This window comes from Mesitornis unicolor, unplaced genomic scaffold, assembly GCF_000695765.1.
Source record: "Mesitornis unicolor isolate BGI_N332 unplaced genomic scaffold, ASM69576v1 scaffold15636, whole genome shotgun sequence".
Lineage (NCBI taxonomy): Eukaryota > Metazoa > Chordata > Aves > Mesitornithiformes > Mesitornithidae > Mesitornis > Mesitornis unicolor.
This window is the reverse complement of record NW_010191804.1, coordinates 1-25,543: the sequence shown is the minus strand read 5'-3', so window position 1 is coordinate 25,543 and position 25,543 is coordinate 1. Positions and strand designations below refer to the sequence as shown.

The 25,543-nt window shown below is 39.1% G+C and overlaps 1 protein-coding gene across 1 annotated transcript; it reads right to left on the bottom strand.

The window, feature by feature from the left end:
* Positions 1-943: 943 nt before the first annotated feature.
* CAP2 (CAP, adenylate cyclase-associated protein, 2 (yeast)) lies at positions 944-23,553 on the bottom strand (the record flags this gene model as incomplete). Its single annotated transcript, XM_010186864.1, has 9 exons — positions 944-1,549; positions 3,118-3,258; positions 5,931-6,013; positions 6,238-6,361; positions 7,565-7,740; positions 8,601-8,790; positions 21,360-21,465; positions 23,155-23,240; positions 23,410-23,553. Coding segments are annotated over 9 exons (1,134 nt in total), but the record flags the coding sequence as incomplete, so codon positions are not given.
* Between the last annotated feature and the right edge of the window lie 1,990 nt (positions 23,554-25,543).

Genomic DNA, 25,543 nt, shown 5'->3' with positions numbered 1-25,543 from the left:
GAACAACTTTGTATTTAAACAAGTACATTTTCCTTTTTATTTCATAAGAAGTTTACTGTTGAAAAAATGGTATGTATTAAAGCAAACACACTATACACATAGATTAAACATCAGATAGCAAAACCTTATGGAATGAGCACTACTGGTTGTATTGTATAGGGTTTACAATCAAAGTTATACTTAAAAACCCTCAAGAGTTAATGTACTTTCAAGGTAAATTAGGCACAAAATTTAGCTTGTAACTAGCTCTGCAAGCGTCTCACTGTGATTTCACTGTTATAAAATATTACAAGTGATCAAAAACATAAGCTGACTTTTTAAATTTTTAAAATTTTATTCGTACTATGTGCTGAAATAGTACAAATCTATACAACACTCCACCTTTGTTAAAAAAGCTTGTACAATAGGGACTATAAAGTAGTAGGGCTAAACAGGAAATTACCCCTTCATTTGGGCTCAGAATTAGTATGACGTAAATCTATGGCTTTGTTTTGCGGGCATATTTGAAATCAAATAAATCCTACAAATGTGGGGAAGAAACAGGAAGATAATTTTAATGAATATGAGCTACGATATTTTCAAGGAACGTTATTAGTAAGGAAACTAGCTGGTGTCTGGCATATATGGCTCCGTTTTCTGAAAAGGATGCAAGATACAATGTGAAATTTTAAAGAATGAGAAGGAAAAAAGAAATGAAATCCAAGGAGCAAAACCCCTTCGAGTGATTTACTGCAAGGTTTTAGCTTAGATGAGGCTTTAGCGCAGAGAGGATTACTGATTTGCAAGAAATGAGAGGGCAACTGCAAGTCTGTGGGCTGTAATAAAATCTTACCTCACAGAAAACGCAGGGACCTGCTAAATATGCATATTAGAAAAGTGTTTGATTAAAATATCGCATTTTTTTAAATCTTCCGTTAGCAAAGCATATTGCTGTAAGTTGTCCTTTTTTGCTTGTTTAAAACAAACCCCATCATGATTGCCACAGAACTACAAGGAACTGCATACTTTCTAGGGGTACATTTTTACTGCATCATACGGGACTTGCTTCACAGGTAAAAATAAACATCTTAAAGCCTTAATGCTGTTTTTGATTAGCAGAAACAGAAAAAGGAATGCACTGAAGCAAGATGATAACAAAGTATATCATGCAGTATTTTGGCTTAATGTATACAGTATTTCAAACCAATGCTGTGACTGCAGGGTGGGGGTTTTAATCCATTACATTCACATGACATCGTTCAGAATTAAAACTGTATGTGAAGGCAAACTGTGGAAACGTGAAAAATACGGGGATGCCTAACAAAAGCGTGCCAGATGTGTAATTGTTTCTAGCATGCAGAGCTAATGCTTGAAGGCCTATCACAGCAGTATCGACCACTGCTACTTCTAGTTCTTTACATTACTGCGCTGTTTACGCTGGCCGCGGGCTGGTCACAGTCAGCAAGTGCTGTATGGCATTAGGAAGTTAACCCACAATCTCTGCAGGTTCAGTGACCAACTTAGATCCATCCCATGCTGTCTTGAACTGTTCAGGAACCGGAAATTCTTTCTGGCAGGGAACAAAAGCAACAACGATGATTAAATAAACAGTGGATACCTCGTGAAAACTGGCGGAATACTATTAGTGCTACATGAGTGAGAAAGCATTGATAGCTCAGACATGCTAGGATTAGAGAGAGGCCTTCTTCATTGCCCTAGGAAGCTATTTTACAATGCCACACAGGAAAAAGCCTTATTGCTACCCAGTTTCAAATAGCCTTGGTATGGTACTGCTTTGCAATAATCCCTCTCACACCATTATTTGGAACAACTGAGTAAATAAGCCTCATGTCAGAAATGACTTTAGATTCCATCAGTGTCTGGGCTGGAAGGCAGTAGAAAGGATTTAGATGTGGAGATTTAGCCAGGAGACTAATTTCAAGGACAAAAACAATATTATAATATGGAAGAATTAAAAAACCCCTATCATTTTAAGTGTGATACACTTCAAAAGACAGCATCCCTTGTGAGGTACACAAAACGAAGCAGAACATCAAAGAAAGTCTCCTTCCATTCTGTGTGAGGACAATGGGAGATGTTGTTGAGTCTTTCTCTGTTCCCAGTAAACAAAACAAGATGTGACGAGAAGGGGTTTTTCATTCAGACCTCAAAATCGTGTTTTGATAGCCAGTAATTTCAGATGATACGGTGGTTTGAGGCAAGACTGATCAAAAGGACCTTTTTTTTTTAAGAAATAGGTGAATATGCGCCCACTGAAAATCATTCCCTTTTAAGTTATCTGAAGTTGGGCACCCAGCAGTCACTTTTGGAAATGTGGAGCATGAGAATTCTCTTGTTATATATTTTATTTTACAAAGCTATTTTCTTTTACAAAGCCTAAACCCCTTTGCTGTACAAAATCCCAGCCCAAAAGATTAGCCAGAAATTTCAGTTCTGTCTATAGCCATTCAGAGCAATTTCAACACTGCTGTGCTGGGAAAACAAGGAAACTATTAAGAGTGAGCTTTGCCTGCATGGCCCTTTGCTGGTGTGTGAAGTGGCAGAGCATAACGTTACTAGTAATGCTGGGGGGCACAGCATGAAAATCTTACTAGAACAAAAGAGGAGCTGGGAAAATGCACATGTTTAAGTGCTTTTTAAGACCTATGTTGAAAATACTAGAAAGTACTACAGATACTACCCATGTTTCAACAGCTTGAGAAAAACCACGAGTATCTTAAACTGTATTATTCTATCTGTAGTAGTATTATTTATCTTGGTTTTTGCTTCATCATGTTCAGGCTTGACTGCTCTTGTGTGAAATGAGTTTCTTTGAGAGATTATGGTTAGATATCAAAAAAGAAAATTAAATGGACAGGAGATGAAGCCATTGTCTATCAGAAGGGAAAGAAAAAATGTCATGTCTGATCTTTGAAATTACTTTGTGCCCCAGAAAAGAAGGAGTTCTTCCCGCACTGACAACTGAGATATCGGTACATAGAAATTCAATTGGTTTGGATCATTTTCTGGTGATGTAGTATGTGTGGTATGTTAGTTTCTTTACTAGTAGTTTAAAGGCTATCAGCTACCAAGACTAGTGTGGAAAGGGGAGGAAAGCTTTAAAAATATCTCACTCACATAATCACCATCTTGGGGGATGAGGATGTTCATCTCGGATGATTTGGCACTCACAATCTCACAATCTAATGATTCCTCACTGAAGTAGATGTGGCAGCCTTCTGTTTTGTTAATAGAAATGGTTGGCACTTTCCCCATCACCTGCAAAATAAATTCTACTTAATATCAAATCTTAAAATGCACATAAAGATACCGTTGATAAAATCCTCATTGCCTGCCAGGTCTAATTTTAGACACCAACATCTGATCTGTGTGTCAGCTGCCTGCACGATGCTTACATTTGATTTGTTAGACACCAAAAATTCTTGGTGGTGGCAACAAAGATCAATACACAACAGCAAGCTTATACAGCAAGCTTTTAATACACGGTTTGATGAAAGTGCTTCTCTGGTTCTCTCTAATTCCAGTGACATTTTTGTGCTGATATTTAGGCGGTGTTCACCTTGTTCATCAGTGGGAACTGGTTAAGAAATCAAATATGTCCACTCCAACCCAGTAAGGGCAAATGAAAGATTCCAGCGTAAAGTAGTATTCCACAAGTGATTTGTAATATCTTCTGAAAGCTCTTCCAGGTTTTACAGCACACAATAGGAAAGGGTTTTCATTCCCTTAAAGTGAGCTAAAAAAGTACTGAGATAAATTTAATTGAATCTCTAAAGGTGTTTCTTGTGTGACTTTAAAAGCAAGCACAAGATTTACTTGAGGGGAGAAAGGGAAATCTCTTGTTTACAGTTCTACAGATGAAAAGATTTCTTCATGGCTAACATGGCTGGTTGTCAGTAAAAACCCTTCCTTCTCTTCCTGCCCTGTCTAGCAGGGACAGCAACTATACTGATACTAATACTGATACTGATACTGATACCAATACCAATACCAATACCTATACCAATACCAATACTATACTCTGGACAATTCATCAAAAGGGCAGAGTTTAATCTAAGCCATAAGACAGTAATGACAGATATGTACTTATTAATGAGAGAGTGTCTCCCATCATTCAAGTCAACAATATATTGTCAGCTTTAGTTTCTTCAATGTGTCAGCAAACAAAGAAGCAATCTGTCCTCCTGCACCCCACCCTGACCCTGAAGTCTGGTCTATGTAGTGGATCAATGTATCTTAAACTGATCTTTCTTTTCTTTAATGGGTTCTCATGCAATAGAGAACAAAAGGGGGGTGTGTTTAATAAATTTTACAAATATCTGAAAAAAAAACCAACACTGGAAGGAAGGAGAGCCAAGCAATACAGCACTGAAGTAACTATTTATAACAAAATCTGTAGGATGAATTTACAGAAATTTGTTGCATTAACATAATGTATTTGCAAATTACAAGCTCAGGTCTTCAAAATACTGAGAAAATCAAGATGCTCAGCACCTGGCATACTCAAACCCTGTGGAAGCCACATGATTCAAGCAGCATATAGCAAATAGCCAGACTACCTTCTTGAGGACTACCTTCCACTCTGCTCCATGGCATAGGAGCCTTATGCAATATTCATAGAAACTGCTTAATCAAAAGAATTCTGATTCTTGGAAAAAAAATATTTCCCCTTTATTTAAGTATTAACAAGCTGTGGTTTCACTACTCACTACATAAGATTTTTTCAGCTTTCGTGAGTAGTTCTAGAGGTAATGATAAAAATAATCTAGTTATTAAAAAAAACACTCAAATAAATGCCTGGGTTCTTTAACTAACTGCTTCTGCCATAAGAAAACCTGTAGTGAACATGAATAAAACTGCTTGTTACAGTTCAGAAGATGAAGCACAGCTGGTAGCAATGTCAGTCCTTTGCACAAGGTTCAAAATACACAAAAAAACCCCATCTTGCTATTACTGTTTCTAAAGCATGGAGCAGAACTGTCTACATTTCATGTCATACAGCAGGCAGAACCTTTTAAGCAAAACACCTCACCTTGCTTGAACACTGGCAGTTTGATATAATTTAATTAACATTTTGTTTCTTTTTCACTTAAAATAATACATCCTGAAGTCCTTTCTTGAGACTAGGTCATGTATGTCAGACACATGCCGGTACTAAAGCATGTAGAGTTACACCTTTTCGAAATAGGATGACTGAAGTGCTGTAAATGTCAGGCAGACTTTGAATGGGGCAAGTGTTCTCAGTAGAGAAGGCAATATATGGATTTAAAATACGTTTATTTTCCTTTTATGAGAACCACAAGGAAGATGATCTCTGATGAAGCTTTGCTTACTGATTATTAAAGACAAACCCAATGGAGGCTCATAGCCCATTTGTAGGCAAGTGACTGCATAACTTATGTAATGTGTCATGTCACTGGCAGGAGAGATTTTCCAAATCCCGGTGCCTGCTTTCACTTTATGTCATTTAGTTGTCCTTCAAAGTCTATTTGAACATTTCCATTGAGAGAATAAGAAAAAACAGAAGTAACCATCTTCTGGGCTTAGAAATCAATTCACTAACTGCCAGAATTTGTTCCATAAGCACCACTGAACTTTCAAGTGCTAGGAGCTGTTTACCATGAAAGCAAGAAAATTAGGGCCAGAAGTAATAGCTGTGTACAGGTCTCTCGGCTTTGCTGGGACCAAAAGGGACTGGGCTACAGGAGGTTTGTTCAGCGATGATCAATAGTTTTTATAGGCATTTTCTACATACATCAGCAGAATTTAGTGCATATAAAGATACATTTGGATGCATCCGTCTCTTATTTTTGTTGTGCTCCTGTGAGTTTTTAAAATCTCTTGCAGCTACACCTTGGGCTTTGTTTTTTTTTTTTTCCCTTGCTTGTTCTCTGTCTGTTTCTATCCTTGTTTCTCAAACAAAAGTTTACCTGAATCTGAATATCCCTGGAATTGATCACTTCCACGATTCCCACAACGTTGTCAAACACAAGGCCAAACTTTTTACAGTTGTCTAAAATAAAAACAATAAAAAATAAGAAAGGCAAGATAAAAGCAAATGTATGCACACCTGCTACATTAGCTACGAAAATTCCCAGTCTTGCACTTCATAGCTGAGTGCCTTTACTCACACGATCAGCCCATTAAAGTGAATGGAATGATTCAGATGCATTATTAATCACGTAAGTCAGTTTTTCTCAGACTGGCATTTAAAGCCCACCTGAGCTATCCACTCACCAATAGTAATTGAATTGATTTTTCCTTTTATCTGAAGTGTAGACTTGTTACACTTAAAAATGTAGGCCACTTGCTTGAGTTCAGTGTTGTTAATGACCAGGTCATTCTTATCCTCTTGATATTCCTGTTTCAAAAGAAAGTTTATTTAATTGGTTGTCTTTAACTAGCTAAGTCAGACAAAGTTTAGTACAACTTATCTTCGAGTCATTGCACCTTCAATTACAACAGAGCAATTTCCTTCCTGTGGCTTAAAAATCTAATCTGCTTGGTGATCAGATATTTAATCTAATTCACCCTTAGATGACACGTGTGTATTTTACAGCTGCAGAACCCAATAACCTAGCATAGACCATGACAAAACCCATTAATTTTGCGGCAAAGACATTATGCTCACAATAATTTTAAAATGTCCTTGCAAAACTGTTGCTTGGCTCCCATTCAATTTAGTCCAGCACTGTGAAGAACAGAGCAAGTTTTTGTCCCCCCAGATGTTATACAATGGTCTATACAGTGTGCTATGAACAGGTGCAGGCATTACCATATACAATAAAGAGTAGTAGGTGAAGAAATTGCCCTTCATTATGAAGCATGAAGGGACATTTACACACCATGGATGCCAAGGAAAGACAAGGTATCCACATGGAGAGCTCCAGGTACCTGGTTCCAGGTAAATGGTGACTGCACCCTCTGCAAACTCAACTCCACAGCAATAACTGCATATATAACCTTCTGCATGACTTAACTGCATATCTTATCCTCCCTGTTTTAACCAACACAGTCACGTGAATTTTCACTCAGATTCTGTGGTATATGCCTACATAAATTAACTCCCAAACTTGAAAATGATCTATCTTTTCCATCTATGTATTGAGCAAAAGGAAAACACTTCTCTGCTTTGAAGCATGGAAGACATGCTTGCATGGTGATGAAAAATAAGTATATAATGCCATTGGCAAGCAAGGCTGGAGAAAGTGCTCGGTGATAACACTGTTACATCTCACTTGCATGAATGGCCTGCAAGAAGAGTTTTAATTGGAGTTCTCCACTGGACTTGTTTCTGGGGGATTATCTGATTTTGCAAGGAATTTATATGCTGGTTCTGACATTCTCCAGTTCAGACAAATTAGTATATGGTTCTCTGAGACAAATGAATTAACTTTAGATGCTACAGAATAGTAAGAACTAAACTGTAGCAAGGCAGAACAATGCAAGAATCGGCCCATTTTAGTCGCAGCTTTGATTTGTTGCACCTTGACCATAGACAGCCTTTTGTCCAGTGCCCAACCGGGTTTGCAATGTGCAGCTCAGAGGTGTGACTGGAACTCACCACTCTCCACTTCTTCCCCTCCAGTTCCAGGACAGGGGCATGGCTCTGCTGCGGGGAATTCTTGGGAGAGGTAGGACTTGGAGTATGGCTTTTTGTCGGGGAACGGACAGCCGGACACTGGGCACGTAGGCTGGGGTTCTTGTGAGTCTTCTGGTCATCAGAGACGTGTCGAAGCCCTGAAAAAGAAAGGTATTTATAAAATTGAGTCTGTTTTCCAGTCCTAAGGGTGTTCATATTTAAGCAGGAAAGAATAATTTGTAATTTTGTTAAATTATTCTGTGAATTTACATTTTTTATTTCGTCAAGGTTTGCCTGGGTAACCACCTAAAGTGTAACTGCCTACATATTTGTAACAATTCATATAAAACCTCTTCTTCTGTGGATAGGCTATCTTAGTATCTTTACAGGAAATGCTGCAATGTTTTCTAGTTCCTCTCTGTCCGAAGCAAGCTCTGAGAGCTTGTTATATCATATTTTTCCATCCATAAAAATGAGATTATTTTTCTAATTTATGACAATATTTGATCTATCCCTGCAGCATTAAATGCAGTTATATTAATCATATGTATTTAAACTCACAATAATCCACTTTTTAATTGCAACTGTCCAGTGTTAATACATAAAGCTTTATTATTGTACTCCACAGCAAGCTGTAAGCCATACTTTTTCACCTAACATGTAACACATGTTGACACAGGTTAGTACACTGAATGTGTATCAGAAAGGAGGATATCTTTTTATTGCAATTAGAACTTAGAAGTTCAGCAGCTACTGGGGACTGAGGATGTCCAGCTTAACTGCCTTAAAATTAAAAGGATACCTCTAAATCAGTGGTGTGAATTTCAAGTGTGCTAACATACTTGGGTGCTGTTGCTTCTAAAGGAACAGTCTCACCCATCAGACCCAGTGCAAGCCTCAGAAAGGTCTGAGCTGCTTAAATGCAACTTAAAATTGCAGTGGAAGTAGGGTTAATACATATAGCAGCTCTTGATGTAGTTTGACTCATGGAGCAAAATTTGATTTCTTTTCTCCTGACCTTTGGTAATTGCCTCTCCCTGGTTAAGCTGTGCAAATAGGGCTGAGCGAGATGCAGTTCCTTCATCCTTTATGGTTTCTGTCTCAAAGATGGGGGGAGGTCCAGGTGGTGGCGGTGGCGGCGGTGGTGGGGAGAGGCAGGACCCGCTGGTTAGGACAGATCGCATGGACATAGGTGATGCAACAGGACCCTGTTTGAGATAGATGCAAATTATTCTACTTACATTGTTTCATGGGGAAATTATTTTACATACAGTGTTTCAAGGAACATTATATTATGATAACTCTTCTTTACTAACTTCCTTGAATGCTGTGAGTTTGAGTGGCTCCAGGCACCCACAGGCTCAGAATAATTTCTGGTACCGTAGCTGAATGTAATACTATGAATCCTTCCCTGCATCAAAGCAGGCAAGGCTGGAAAGATGGACAGCCCACAGCTACCTCACTGCAGAGCTACTCCACCTAAAATATTTCTCTCAAATGCTTGTCAAGACTGATGTTAAAAATCTTTAACAGTAAAGACTCCATAACTTATTGCAGTGCTTACTTACATAAAAGGGAAAATGTCTCCTTTTTCCAGATACCAAATTCAGTTAGCCATATATTGGTGTGCATTCAGAAACATACAGAAAATGTTTTGATTTAACACAAATAACTACGAGGGTCACGAATGTCAGTTATCGATATGCAACATGCTAAATTGTATGCAAGATGTAAAATTATATTCTTCAGATGGTTAAAGTAACCTGCAAAGATTCAAATACAGCAGAATGTAAAACTATGATGATTCAAGTCTGTTATTTCTGAAAGTCACTATTTGAGTTTTTAGTTCAATTTCTCAAATCCTTTTTTCTTTTTTTTCAGTTGCAGGAGATCACAGCAGTGAGGGAGGGAGCCTTCATAAAGCAAGTAATCCAATCTTTCTTTCAGTTTGCATAATTGAAAGTACCTGTTCTGGTCTGAATTGTAATGCTTATATAGAATATTATCAATCAGACAGAAAATACTAATAATGATCTAATTAAAATTTTATGCATCTTAATAATAGATGTTAGATAGAATCTGGGAAAACAAGAATGACTTTTTCTGTCTTGCCACTGAGTGTCACTCTGATCCCACCTCTCTGCAGCAGAGCTGCGTGTTTTAAAAGAACTGCTGTGAAAAATTAGATTGGTTCTGATGCGTTGAGCTAGGGATACAGACATTGTGCATTGCACCAGGACGTATTTATTAGGTGGGCAGATGCAATGGGAAATGACAGGGATTTACAGAGTCACCGCTCCTCTAATTGGCAACATTTGTTAAGAGATACAGGTTGTTAAAAGTGCATCTCTGGAAATCAATACTGTTCATAGATACTGCCTTGCTGGACTCAGAGGATATTTTTAACCATTTATGATGCTGCTCCTTTCTGCTTTCCACTTAACCGAAAGAAGCAAAGTATCCATCTGGTTCATGCATCTCACAGGAATTAAAAATGTAGCAATTTTTTAAAAACTAAACTTGTTCTGGTCTGTAATCCCAAACCAATAATTGAAAAGGGACTGAAGTGCACACTTTTTTTTTTCACTCTTCAGACATATATATATATATATTTTAAAAAAAGAAGCCTGGCACATTTGAGTAACTGCATTCAAAGCTCTTAGTCATTATGTCCCTAATTAGAGTAGCACGGAAAGGGAATAATAGTAGTTAACCTCTTCATGTACACCCTCTATTGGCACATGCATCCTCAGCATGTAAGTACTGTTGCACTTGAAGGAGCTGCTTATGGAATATGTTAGTGATACATAGCAAGAGTCTTTGTCACATCAGTGACATTAAAACCGCATGGCACAAAAAAAGACTGTTGAATCCTCAGTACTTGGGTGAGTAATGAAACTGATGTAGTGGTATAGTTCGATCGCTTCTGAAAGGATCCAAGATCTCTTAAGGGAATGAGCTCTCTTCTGTGCTATTAAATCTTTTTGATCAATTGTAAACAAATGAGAAGCATCCCCTTTTGGAATTGAATATAATTTATTGTCAAGATATACCAGAACTGATGTGGATTGCTTTTAGAGACATTTCACTGTTGCATGGATACATTTAACTCAGGGCAATTCTGCTTACTTACTTATTAGGTATTGTTTTAGGCTGTGCACAACTTCTTCACTGGGCCCTTAATTTACAGTGCCTGTCTTCCTGCCTCTGCTAATGCCAGTAATGTTACCTGCAGCAGAGTCAGCACAATTGTGAATTATTATAATAAAAAAAATGAATGTAAGTGGATTTAGTGGCACAATCCGTTGTGGCTGCCTGAAGTGCAACAGAGATCTTCCCTATCTGTTGCCTGCAACCATAGCAACTGAATCCACTATGTCCTGGTTATCCAGAATGATGAGCACTGCACTTGCAGGGCTTTTTTAAAATACTCAGACACCCAGAAATGGCATTCACTGTTCACAGTGCAGTGTGAACATGCAGTTCTGAATTATGTATGCTTTATGGGAGGAGATTAATAGTAGTAGTGGTAGCGGTTAACAACTTGTAGTCTGAGATAAAAATCTGATTTCCCAAATTCCAGATTGACATCTGATTTCCCAAACATACCTTATTGCTTCCACCTGCATAAATACAGTGCTGTGATCTTCCAGAAACTTGTGTGTGTAAGACTCACATGTTAATTTGGAATTAACACCAACTAAATTCTGTAAAGGCTGCAAAGATGCATTAGAGATAAAAAGAAGCAGAAGTTATCCGGGTATTCAGAAAACAGCATAGAGTAGTGGGTCACTCTGCCAGTCTCTGTGCTCAAAGTGCCAAACTGAAGGCCATCACAGACCATGCAGGAAACTCCAGGCTCAAACGATGCTGCTGAATAGTGCATCAAAAGAAGTTTCCCAAATGGCAGCAGAAGTATGGGAATGTCCATGTAACCGAGGTGAAAGCAAAACTCAGAGGGATTGATCTGTGGAAGTGGATGATCTCTCTTCCAGAACTCTGAAAGAACTGTCGTGTGAAAGTACAGACAGAAAGGAAGGATTTTAAATAGATGAATCAAGGTTGGACTTGGTGGTTTTGTATGGCTGGAGAATGTCTTATTTACGTTTAAAGAAAGCAGAGGTAGGAAAGGATCTAAGAAACTGGGAGCATCTTTCCCTTCTAGAGCAGTACTGGTGAAAAGACAAGTCTAGTCAAACATCTCAGTCCTTCACCTGAGGAGTGAAGACATTCCTGTCCTTTGAGTGGGTTTCAAGAGTAGGAATAAAAAATTATCCCTTGCACTCACGCTGCCCATCTGCATCTCCTTTTCTTTACATGTGTGGTCTCTCTACCAAAGTCAGTGGCTGTCTCCACTGAGTTCAAAAGTCTGTGAGTGAGATCTAATTAAGAATGCAGGAGCTGCCACAAGGTCTCAGAAGACACCTGGGGTTCAGTCACCCTTCTCACTTTTCCTCTTAATTTTGTGCAGTCACAGAAATGAGAGATGGACTGAACCTTTGTTGTTAACTTTTCTCCTCCATGACAAATTCTTGTCTAGTTTATGACCTGAGTTACAGCTACACAAGCTAACAGACATTGTATCATCATATTTTCAATTATGTCTGAACATCTATGGCCATTCTGGACACGGCAAACAATTTCCATCATAAATTAGGCCAGGCAAAATGGAAGGACAAATCAAAAGAAAAAAGGTTGCTAAAGTACAGGGAGGGACCAACTGCTCCATTGTAGATCTACCATCTTACACCACTGACACATGCAGTAGGACAATCCTACTTTGAAATATTGTAGGACAGCATGGAAAAGAGGCAACTATCACTAATGAGGAGGTGTACAGAGATGTGCTGTGAAGAGGGGTTGGTTCAGTCTCACTCTGGCTTTTGTCTCCTTTTCTTTGCCATTTTGATTTACCTGACTGAAATCAAACAAACATTCAAGTGAGGTGAGATTCTCTGTGGGAAGAGCAGCTCAGGGAAGCTCTAACAAGGGGACACAAAGCACAAAAGTGAACTGAAAAAGCAGAAAACACCTTGCACCTCTTGCATTCCCTGTGTGCCAAGAAGATGGGACCTGTGCTGCATTCAAACATGTAAAGGGCAGTTTAAAATCAGCCTTGTGAAGCGATTTCAGGCCGCCGCCTTTGATTAATTCTGACCTAATACACAGACCTCCAAGTTACCAACCTAAGTCACTGGCAATTGGTTTTCCTTTCCTTAGTCACCCTTCCAAGACCACTTAGACCCTCAGGCTCTAGAACATTTCTGAAGCAGACTCTTAAACTGGTATCTAGCAATACTTGTGTACAGTCCTATCCAATTTCAACAAAGTCCATTCATTTCTGCTCTGTATAGGGTGGCGTTTGTGAGACCTGCTGGCAATAAAACAGCATGTTATGTGCCCGCAAAAGTTCATCTATCCTAAAGCAGCAGGTGCTCACCAGCATTGCTATTTGCAAACAACTCTTCAGATTAGCTTCAAGCAGATGTTAACAACAGTGGATCTTTACACAAAGAGTGTTAAGAGCCATGTGGACTAGCAAAGGCGGTTATTTGCAAGCCGCTTTTCTTCCTCTTTTATTTCAGCTGTTTGCCTTGGTAACAGCTGCTGTTCTCAGTGCTGTAGACATCGAGTTATGCTGATAGCCCACTGTTCCCATTAACCTGTTGGTATGGTCATTTTTCCTTTGTTTGCAAATACGCCCCTTGCAGGAATTATCAGGGGAATAGATAGCCTCAGCCTTACTTTGTGAAAATGTAGAACAAAACTAAGCCATTAACTTTTAACCTGCTTGCTTTGTATCATCGTGAACTTGATGTGCTTTAAACCTCGTTCCTGGAACTTCCTGAAATGGGGGAAAATGTAATTATCTGAGTAAAATATCCTATCAAGAACAGGAGGTGTGGGCCCTGTGGCTGTGTAGTAGGAGCTCTGCAAGGGCTGGAACATTCCAGAAATTTCCTCCCAGGAATAAAACTGTCTTCAGCCCCCAACTAAACCATGCTTTGAATGGGGTGAGAGGAATGGGTCAGGGTTTGCTCCTTGCTGGACAGCCTAGAGCCATCTGCAGAGAGACCCAAGGGTCTCCCCTGACTGTGGCTCAGCAGCTTCCTCCAGTGTCTGCGTCTGATAAATGTGTATTATCACTGGGCAAGGGTTTGCAGGATTACAGTACAGCCTCTGAGTGTGTTGTACTTCTACCTTCAACTTGTAGGACTGGCAGAAGGGTGAGGTACTCTTTCTCCTTGCTGGCTACCTAGCTGGCTCACTGGAAGAAAGAAATGGCTGGTTATTGAGGCAGCTAGCTGGTTAAAATTAATCTGTGTTGAATCTCATTTAAATACCTTGAAATTATAGTAGAGATGAGTGAAGCTCTTTGCTTCTGAGTAGCTGGGCCTTGTTACAGCACATTTCATCTACAGGTTTCCCCTGGAGCACGGAGCAACAGCCAGTCTTGTTAGACAGATAAAATGCAGTTTGTACATAACACAAATCCTCTGGATGCCATATTGTTGGTAATTTTTGGAGGCCATGTGCAGCTTGACATGTCTTTAGGTCTAAACCCAGCTACTGAGAGACAGTAAGAATTATTTTAATGTCTTAACACAGATGTTACTATTTCCTGAGCCATTCTTGCCGGACAATTCCCTGGATGAGCCTTCCATGTCACTATTACTATATTTGTAGTATTGTAGCAGCAAGCAGCCCTAGCCAGAGGCTCCTGTCTCTGGGGATACGAGGGGTTTATGTGCCAGGCCCTGGATAAACACCCATGGTGTTTCTCTGTGTTTATCCAGCACAGAAACTGGGGGGAACAAAGTTCTTGTGGTGGGAACCTCCTGTGGAGCATCTGAATGAACACATATTTCTTGTAGCTGCAATGCTTGTTTTTACTCAGGACAGAATATAAACATCTATATAATACATAAAAATAAACTATATATGCATGTGTATAATATATAGTACCTATTTTATTATTCATTCATATTAAGAGGTAAGTATCTATTTGCACCTGAGGCAACAGGTGGCTTAGGCAGAAGCATAAAATCCCTTCCTTCATTTATTGAAAAACCTTCTTTTCATGGCAGCAGATAAACAGAAATCCTAATAGGGACTACATTCTCAAAAAAAGAGAGATATCTCTGTTTTCTACCCCTCCCCCTGCATAGTAATCCTAGTTTCACACTTAAAATTATTTCAGCATTCTGTATTGCTCTTTCTATACATATGCACAGCCAAAAGACAAGAATCACGAAGCTCAGAATATCACGTATCAGCCTCTGCGAACAGGTGGACTGTGACTCAAGGGCACAGAGCTCTTGTTAAGGTGTTTTTTGTGTAAAAGTAGCTTAGCACAGCAGTTCTATTACCTACCATCTTTAAGCCACCTGTCTGCAAGGGGTTATTCTGCCCTGAGATCCCCAATTTGCCAGATGAAACAGCTGACCTACAGGGCCTGTAATCTTTGCAAGATAAAACACAAAACAGCAAAAACCAGGCCAGCCTCTGTTCTTGTTACCGGCTCTCAGCAGAATTACTGATCTGCTGAGTTTGCAAACTTTGAAGCCCCTTTTAATACACTTCTGCCATTTATCACCTGTTCAGGATTTTCAATGGCGCTTACATCTTCTCAGTTACCCAAACAGAAATGCTTTAGGCAGCCAAGGTCTTGTAAATAATTTGAGAACTGTATGCTCATGTAATTGTCAACAAGTAACGTGCTCCCACAGGCACATTAAACCATCTCTTACGTATATAAACATTCAGTTCAAAATAAGACCAATCCCTTTAGCAAGATAGTAAAGTTTTAACAGATGTGCCTTTTGCTTTTCTCTCCATTTTACAGACTTTCAATTTTCTTTTTCCTTTCCCTTTTCCACTGGAACTAGGTTATGCTACAGGTCAGGTTTTGTTTGACAGCTGTTGTCAAACCAGCCTCTCCCAGGTTCTCCCTTAACGTGTCTGAATGGTATTTGGTCACTGATGCTAAAAGAACACCCCTGGTATCCAGAAAAACAAATATTGTCAGCCATTGTTGGAATAAGGGAGTAAAACTACTTTCTTTCTCAGGGACATGGATGTAATTGAGGCAAGTATTACAGAGTTGCCAGGATGGCCAGTTTCTAAACGACAGTGTACCAAACCCTGAACATTGCCTATATTCTCTGAGAAAGAAACAGTTCAGATTAAAGGATGCAAATTTTTCAATAAAAAGGAAAGCCTATGACTGAGAAGAAAAAAAGAGTACTCTGAAAGTGTCTTCATCTTATCACAGATACAGGCATTTAAATGAGTATCTCTACGCTGCTCTTACTTCTATCTGAATGAGGCCTCTGGGATTGTAGTTGTGGCTGGAATTTGGCACTACAGTTTTGACCTTTAGCTGTAGTGAAGTGGCTCAGAGGATGCCTTCTTGATAAGTGGGGCAAACAAAACACAGCACAGAAGAGATAGCAGAAGGAAAATCGGAGGCTTTTGCCTGCAGAAGTTGGTCTTTTGCAGCTTGTTCACCTCAATATGCAGAGAGATGATCTATTACAGGAAAATGTTTCGATAGTAAAGGAGAGAGGCAGGGCCATTTTATAAGAAAATCCTTGGAGATTATTATTTTAGACAAGAATGAAATGGCCAAAGTCTGTACTGAGACTACGATAATGGTGCTCAATCAGGCTAACGTAGGAATTACAGTGGTTCCTCTTGGTGTGGAGCCTGTGGAGAATTTACTCTTTTAAAGAGCACTTTTAGAAACTATCTAATGAGTTACATTTTTTTAAAATGATATTTCAGAAAAAAAAGACTTGAAGATACTGTATTGGCTTCAGTGGGAACAGGATACAAATAAATCTCAACTGCTTGTAAAGATGCTGACTTCCTCCTAAGAATTTGTTTTGATTGGTAAATGGTGGGGAGGACATTTGTCACTTGAGTGAAATTCTTTATTAGAAACTAATCACTGTAATGAAATTCACTGCTAGTTAGTAAATATTTCCTGTCTGCAAATAATCCTGCTGGCAAAATTTGTCCCAAGTGAGTATTGTATAAAAAGAACAAAAACTTATTTGCAGATCCACCTGCAACTGAGTGAAACATTCAAGACAATAATCCTTGAGCAAGATTTGTTTCCTAACACTTATTTGATGTACAGGACACTACAGCAAGGTCTCATTATTACTGCTTGTTTTCTTGCTGCAAAGTTAACCTGCAGAAACAGGAGCAGAAGTTTCACTTCCCCCTGCTTACTCATGCAGTCCTTGTAGCAAGCAAACTTCTATGAGGCATTCTTGTGAGCTTGTATCACAGCTGTTCACTTCTTTGCGTTACCAAAAATAAGTAGAGAGGGAAGAAGGAGCCACACTTCAACAGAATCCCTTCTTTAGGTGAAAAAAATTAAAAAGGGCACTTGCTGTTTATCATTAAGAACTGAAGAAAAGACACAGGTTACTGTTACAGCTGTAGATTTCACGTTAAAGTCAGAAAGCTGTTGTGAGCAAAAATGTCAGTGGCTACATGGGTAAAATGCTACATGGGGCAGTTAAAACATTTAATTATAATGACAACTTTTGCATAAGACTCATTGACATCTGAGAATGTCATATCTGGCAGCAAATGAAAACTTGCAAATCTCCATTAGGTTTGTAATTGCTGCTGTTCCCGTTGTCAGGATAGCTAAATGGAAGTGTTGTGAGTACTACTCACCACAGGGTATGTGTCGTAGAAGAAGGCTCACACTTTACAGTCAAAATATGGAACTACAAAATTACACTTTTAAGGAAATACTGTAGATCCATCTGACTTCTACTGAAAAGCATATTTTCTCTGACATAAACAATCTATTAATGAAATTTAATACTTCAGATTATGGTGAAAATACAGAGTAGAACATTTTACTCTCTGGAACAATCCTGCTCACACACACACATATTTTAAATATGTAGTTTTCTTCTGTGAGCACAATACCAAGAAATATCCTAACTGTATCCAGTGTCTTGAAATGCCTGTGATTTACGGTAGGGTCCAGTTTTGCACCACTGCTCCACATGGTTAGCAAAACAGGCTCAGATAACTAAAGGTCCCAAGGTCCTTAACTCCACTGATTTCTTGGCTTTCTCCTCACACAGTCCCACATATTTCAACAGGATGTCCTGAAGGAAGGTCTAGAAGGGCATCTGAAGGATGCCCTCTGCCCTCTGGCAGAACCAGAGCCAAAGTGAATAAGGAGAGAAGACTGTATCAGATCCAAAAACCTGTAAGCATCTGTTTTTATCACAACTTTATTATAAAGCTGATAGAGGTAACTGATACTGTCTGAGCCAACTCCTTAGCCATTATTTCAACCTTCTGCACCTGTTTTAGTGTCTGTCTTGTAATTTCTTAAGCCATTTCTTTCTCTTTCCTCTAACGTGCCTGCCTGTGAGCTCACTGCCAGCGCCAGGAGCTCTGTACTGTATCTGTTCCAAGGTTGGCTGCAGCTCCCTGTGCAGCTTGAAGGAAGGGTACAGGGGGGCTGGAAATGGCACAGCTTTGGACACTGCCAGAAAGCATGGCCAGAAATGTGCACACCAGGGTATACAGCACCTCAAGGTAATGGGGCATCTGCCCGCTACAAAATCCTGTCCCCTCCTTTTTGGAAACCAAAGCATAGTCTGAGCTAGGCCAATGCTCCTGGGGTTTTGTTACAGTTCAAGCTATGATAATACAGCCCTGAGAGAAGCAGTAGTGAGTGTTCTCCCTGACTCTTTGGTCTCTTTAGAAATATCCAAATGTGTTACTTTTTATCTGAAGGTTCAAGCATTGCTTTGTTGACTTCTGCAGATCTGAAGGGTAAATTATCTGTATAATATACTTTAAAATCTCTACCTATACAGGCCAAAAACTTTCTCTCTCCCTATATAATAAAATAGCATTTCTGCATCAACATCTCTCTTTCATAAATGTGCCACTTTGTTAGTGCCTTGCCAAACTACAGCTTTTTCCTTTTTTCCTTTTATGCATATAAGTGGAAGCTGCTGTGTGCAATGATTAACAACTGCACCTGGAATATATCTACAGCTTTTATATATATCGTATTTCTGTCTAGGCCCTGATTCTGCAGACCTTTATGCTTAACTTCACACCATATGAATGTGTGGCTTTCATTCTCACTTTAAAATGTATAACAAAAATGAAATTATCACTTGAGTAACTCCTTGCTTTCTTGAATGTATTTGTTACCAAGCTTCATAGAAATATTTAAGCAACATTCAAACAACATGCTATTTAAACAACCTGCTGACTGACTGGATTCTAATTTCCTTCAGCTCACATGAAGTAAAATTTCAAAAAATTATACATCCATAAAAATGTGTTTGTAATTTAATCTTTCTGACACACATTACATGAATGTTAATTTAACTGAGCCATCCTTCCACGACAACTTTCAGATCTGAGTGATATCCAAAGTGAGTGAAATCAATACATCAGATGCAGTAATGGGCTCATCACTCATGACGGAATGAGCACTGTTAGCAGGAAACTATGCTTAATATGAATAAAGAAGTCACACCTAGATTTGTATTCAGTAATTTCTTGCACAACTGAAGAGAGGGAAATAGAAGGACGCGACGGCTGAGATGCTGCTTTTAAGACAAGTGAAATACAATCTGCAACAACTACACTTCTGAGTAAGATTACCAGTACTTAACGGCACTGAGAGTTCCTCCTGTTTGATCAAATGGCTGTAACAAATCTTTGTCTTATAACACTATTTCCATACTTGTAAAGTTCCATTAAAGATGGAGATGGTTCTTTCTCTTTATTAACAAAACTAAATTTATCCCAGATTCTCAGGCTAATTCTGCTAACAGGGTACTACAATTTCTTTTCCTTATCTAATAATCATTTAAAAATCATTAGCTCTTCTCACATTCAGTGATTATAGTAGAGTAGGATGTAGCAAGTGTGAAATTTTGTACTGAATTAAGGAAGAGAATCACGTTTAATATTTTAAGTTTTTCCTACAGAAACCTACAAGGCAGCAGATAATTCGTCTTCTCATTTATCATGTTTAAACATTTTTGCATTGCTTCAATCTAAGAAGTACATACAGATCGTCGTCTATCCTGTGTTTGAACTTGCACTTGAATTCTTGAGTACTGTAAGGCCTTGGACAATGTCTAATGAAGGGTGTGAGGAGAATGTTGCACAGTCTGTTGCTGAGCACAAGTAGCATACTTTCTCTTACATGGTTATCACCTCCATATAGGAGGAGATAAAGTAACTTTTCCATGTACCATTGAATCACAGAATAGTTTTGGTTGGAAGGAACCTTTAAAGGTCATCTAGTGCCAACTTGCTTACCATGGGCAGGAACACTTCCCACCAGGCCAGGTTGCCCAAAGCCCTGTCCAACCTGGCCTTGAACACCTCCAGGGAGGGGGCATCCACCACTTCCCTGGGCAACCTGTGCCAGTGTTTCACCACCCTCATCATAAAAAATTCAGTCTAAATCTACCCTCTTTCAGTTTAAAACCACTGCCTCTTGTCCTGTTCACTACAGACCCTGGTAAAGTCTTTCTCTGTCTTTCTTATAAGCCCCCTTAATATATTGGAATGTCACCATAAGTTGTCCCTGGAGCCTTCTCTTCTCCAGGCTGCATAACCCCAACTCTCTCAGCCTTTCTTCATAGGAGAGGTGCTCCAGCCCTTACTCCATCATAAAATAGACTAAATTCAAAAGCTCTACTTCACTTTCCTATGTTCCTCAGTTCTTACAATGGTTTGGTCTGCAAATTAAATCACCTGGTGGCCTACATCAGTCCTCAGAATAGTCATTCAATGTTTTAAAAAAATTATTTGCCTATACAGAAGAAATTATGAACTTGGTGTGAAAGACTGCATGTGTAAGTATGTGAGGGCACTGGTAAGTTTAGGAGATGGTAACAGCAAAGAGCTGGCTGATTATATTTTTAATATACATCAGAGATTTTCCTAACCTGATAATAAACATGAGCACATTATTAGAATAATATAGGCTATTGCATCAATGTAGACAGTGGGCATAATCTCTAACATTTATACCCAACAGAAAATTAATTCTTCATGTTTATACTTCTCTTAGAGAACAATATCCATTGCCATCATCTTTCTGTGCATCTCAGACGTAACACATAGAATGTTTATATAAATATATAGATAGAGCATAAAAAGTAAGGCATACAGTTACATTTATTATCTCTATAGATATGTATTTCAGAAATTATTTCTGTATGTATAAAATAACAGTTTTATAAAGATAGCTATCTATGAAGTAATAAATTGGTTTGTATCCTTTGTGCTTCCTTCTCCTCTTATTAAATACCTCTCTTTGTTCAGATTATTTCCCTTTCCCTTTCCCTTTCCCTTTCCCTTTTCCCTTTTCCCTTTTCCCTTTCCCTGTCATGTTCCCCCAATTTTCCTTTATTCTGACATGTCCATCAAATTTTTGGGGTGTGTTTTTGTTCCCACCTTCTCCTGTAGTGGGGCTGGAGAACTGTGTCTGCCTCTCCTCACCATCTGCAGCTGGGGGCTATGGCTATAATAATCCCAAATAATTCTTCCCTCTTCCTCCAGACTTGTACCCCAATGGCCTGACACACCTTCTCCACCTGTCTTTCAAACTTTTATTGGCTTGGGTGGGAAGTCCATGGACCATGACTTCTGTTGCTGGCCTAGATATTTATTTTTCCTAATGAGCTGCATTAAATGTCAATTTGGTTACTGGCATTTTATGGTTCTTCATGAAAAAAAAAAGAGTACTTACAGTTTTACTCCAGGTGAGACCTGTGGTATGATGCTCTTTGATATAAGCTTGAAGCTCAGACCAGATGTTCAAATATGACTTCACCCAATCAACATGGCGCTCATCACTGTAAAAACAGAAAATATTTGTATGTGTGAATGTACTTAAAACCAGAAAGCATTGCTACTCTTGCTTAAAGCAGGTAAAACCCGATGTCTGCCTTAAAGCTACGGACAAATCAGTTAGCAGGCAGCCAGCCCAGTGCTGAAAATACTGAGACCTACCACACTGGAAAGCTTTTAGATCCTTCCAGAGGACAAAAAAGGGCAAAGGATGCCCCCAGCACAGCGTGCATCCTGCTGGAAGGGTGAGTCGTCTTTCTGTTCAGGCTCAAAGTCAACTGAAGAAGCATTAAAGGCCTATGGGGCTGTGCAGCAGCTACCCAGACTCAGTTTCAGGGTGCTGAATTTTAGAAAATTAAGTATCTGTGGGTTCTGTAAGATATTCTAGCTTCCAAGTTCAAATGTAGGCGGGTAATACTGGATTATGTTACAGTCATCAGAATAAAATATTTATATTCAAGAATTTTTGAAGTGCAAGTCACAAGTTGGCTCTGGTGTTATTATTTGGAAGGCTTAGTCTTCAAATGGGACAGTGAGTGAAAACAATAAATATGCAGAAAGAGAGAAGCTGCTTGTAAGACGGAGTCCTTAGTTATGAAGGATTACTACTGAATAGCGATGGCTATGGACTGGATGCTTATGGTGTCTACCTCCTATTTATTTCCTTTGGAGTTTGATGCTTAATATTGCTGAGGATCTGAGTCAATGGGTTTAATCCAATGCCTATGGAAGTCAAGGGAGAGTCTTCCACTACTCTGGAAGGTGTCGTAATCTGATTTAGTGAAAAATGGAAATAATTCCTTACTAGAGGGCTAAGTGAATGCCTAAACTATCTACCCTGTTTATAGTGTTATGTGAGACATTTTCTTCTCCAGAATAAGTACTAAAGCTATATTGTAAAAATCATCAGTTAGCCCAGTAGCTACTACTTTTTCAGCAGGTAAACTAAGGCTTCAGGAATAACAAATAATGTAAGATATAAAATACATATTTATGCAAATACAATAAATAGATATATTTACAAAAGATTCCTCACTAAAGAGGAAAACCTCAGCAGCAAATACAGTTCTTCACTGGGATATAAAAATCAAGAACCAAAATCTGGCCTTCAGAGGTTACCACATGAACAGGATTTATACGTGACATTTTTAAGAGGGCAAAGGAAGGACCTGTATTTTTTCCCTTTCTCTGTCATCTCAGAGATCTCATTCATGGAACCTTTTTTGTGAATTCCTTGCGCTCTTTAAGAACAATGCTTTGATACAGAAAAAAATCAAATTGGGAGCTACAGAATTACATGCTCAGTTGCATACATCTACCACCTAAACACACATTTTCAAGCAAAGAGCAAGAACAACAACAGTGAGGGCACAAATGAGACAAGGATGTGTAGCAGCCACACGATGATATGTAAACATGCATTTGCATATAATTTATGATGCTGGAATGCCAGAAAACTAAATACAATCCTATACTTTTCAGGGAGTGAAAAGCAGCACTGCTAGTGCTGCTGCCCTTCTCACTGCAAAATGCTGCAGGTCAAAGATGAGGAGGGGAAAATATACTACTGCAAGCAGATTTTATCAAATGCTTTTTAGTCTGCAAAATGCTTTCTGTGATGGCATTGTGAACCCTATTGGTACAGTTAAATGCTCTCTTCTCTGGCTAGCAGATACTGGGGCTTGGCAACATACCTGTGCTTGTAGTCCTTTAATACCCTGTTAGTATAAAAGGTAGCAGCATCATTCATCTCCTTGACATAAGGGCCTGGTTTAGGAGACTAGGACCATCAACCCATGGTAGCAGGAAACAACAGGAGAAGAAAGGAAGTAAAACATTAGTCAGACACCTTCCCTGATGTATCAGGGATATTACAAAACACCTTCTTGGGTGTAGTGGACTGAAGAACGATGCAGATGAGACTCCCAACCATCCCATGTGTCACTCACCACTGCTATCCACCCAAGGGCAGGTATGCTTTCACTGACGGCTGAGAGGTGGTTGAACATTTCACTTCCTCTGTTCCTTTCTCTGAAGTTCTGGATTTCCTGAATCTTCTCCGATATTGGCTTGAGAAGCATTGCCACCTCATTCTGAAAAAGGAAAAAAAAAGAAAAAAGAAAAGACGACACTGCTGTTACAATGGGTGGCCCAAAAACACCCTGTAGTTTAACACCGTCCTCCATGCCCATTGATTCAGCAGCTGGAAAGAAAGGTCAGCATATTCCCTACATTAAAGTAACAATTTAATTACCCTCCTCTAGTGGCAGCAGCAAAATGCACAGACATTAACAGTGTGTTGCACCAAAACTTGTTCTCAGCACTGGTAGCATTTTAACATGCTGCCCAGGTGAAGACCCATAGAGACCCCATAGCTCAGGCTTAGCAGAATGCTTCTATTTTTCCTCTGTTATCCCTGGAACATTTTGAGAGTCTCTACACTGGCTTGAGTTTTTCAAATTCTTAACCAAGTTGTTCTTTCTATAAGAAACACAAACTACTTGTTAGGTTAGTGGCCTCTTATCATCTGGCAACAAGACTGAGAAAGGAATACACTGAAGGCAATATCAATTTTAGCTGTCTCTATTGGTAGATTTTAATGTTTTAATTTTCTTTGACTGCAAGTTAATGTAGGAGGTTTTCATGGGAAACACACTGCCTGCAAGCAGTGGTTTGGGGAAAGTCTCCTGCGTTAATCAGAAACAAATGGTATCCAGGGGAATAACTGCTGAGCGGAAGGAATAGTGTCTGCAGTGAAGAGAAAAGCAGAATGGATGTAGAAGCTATCCAAGCTCCTTCCTGTGCAAAGTGAATGTTAATCACACTGGCCCAGTGTCTCAGAAAAACTAATTTAGAGCACAAACTTACTGGGAAAAATTCTTCCACTCAGAAACAGCACATTGAGGGACAAGGAGTCCTCAGTTTACAAGCAAAACAACTGCTGTACCTTGCAACCCTATATAATGTTTCTATAAAAACAGCCCAATTTTTATTGCAAAAGTATGCCCACAGAACCCATACCATGTCCCACTGAAGAGAGTGCACCATTCTGATCTTCCCTGGCACTTCACTCGGAAATCACTCAGGATGTGGCAGAGCTCTGTATTTTTTCTCACCTTTTCTCAGGACTACTTGTTTAATGGCACTAAGTGCTTGCTGGAGACAACTAGTCCTCATATTCTTCAGAACTAATGCTGTCACGACACACAGAAGACAATGTGTGCATATGTCCTGCTTCATCTCTGTGGTGTCCAAGAGAATTTTTTTCACCCTTCCACAAGACTTCAGCTTTACAGAATTCAATTTCACCGTAAAATAGGCACGTCTGCTATGGATCAACATGGATCAAAGACACTCCAAAAAAAACATGACAAAAAGAGGTTCTGCATTTTTAAAAGAATTTTGATCCAACTGTGGAGCCTTAATATTTTAGGGGTAATGTAATTTTGACAAAGGCCTATGCATCTGAAATACGTGGGGATATTTGGTCTTCTCCTACAACAGAGTAGTTTGGGAGAAAACAAATTACTGGGAAATTAAAAGATTTTTTTTTGTTGATGGCTTAACGACCAGCATAAGTCATTAACTCTGAAAAAGCCCTGAAACATCCATGATTTGTAGTTCTTAAAAACTGATTTTGTTGCCATAACATGATAAAGTCTGCAGGAATTTTTTTTCTAATTTTTGCTTGTTTACAACACACTGCAGCTGGTTGGTTCTTTCTTATTTTGCAAGGAAATCTTTCAAGTATTTCAGTAGTTAACACAACTGAAATTTAAGAAAGTGCTTGTTCTGCTTTGATACCATGCCAGTTTTCCTCCCATAAAGTTTAAGGGATATTTACAGTCCGTAGCTTACTGTGAATCTTCATGGCCCAGTTCCAGCCAAAGAGAGTATCAGGGCTAAAAATACAGCTCCACAGATGCCTGGGATATCTACAGAGCACTGGGAGGCAGCATGTTTCTGTGGACAGGGCACAAAAGTAGGCACAAAAATGGGGGTTCTCTTCGCAGTCCTCTCACCAAATTACCATCAGGTTTCAGGAAAGCTGTGTTACCTTTCTCTGCTTCAACTTCCTATATA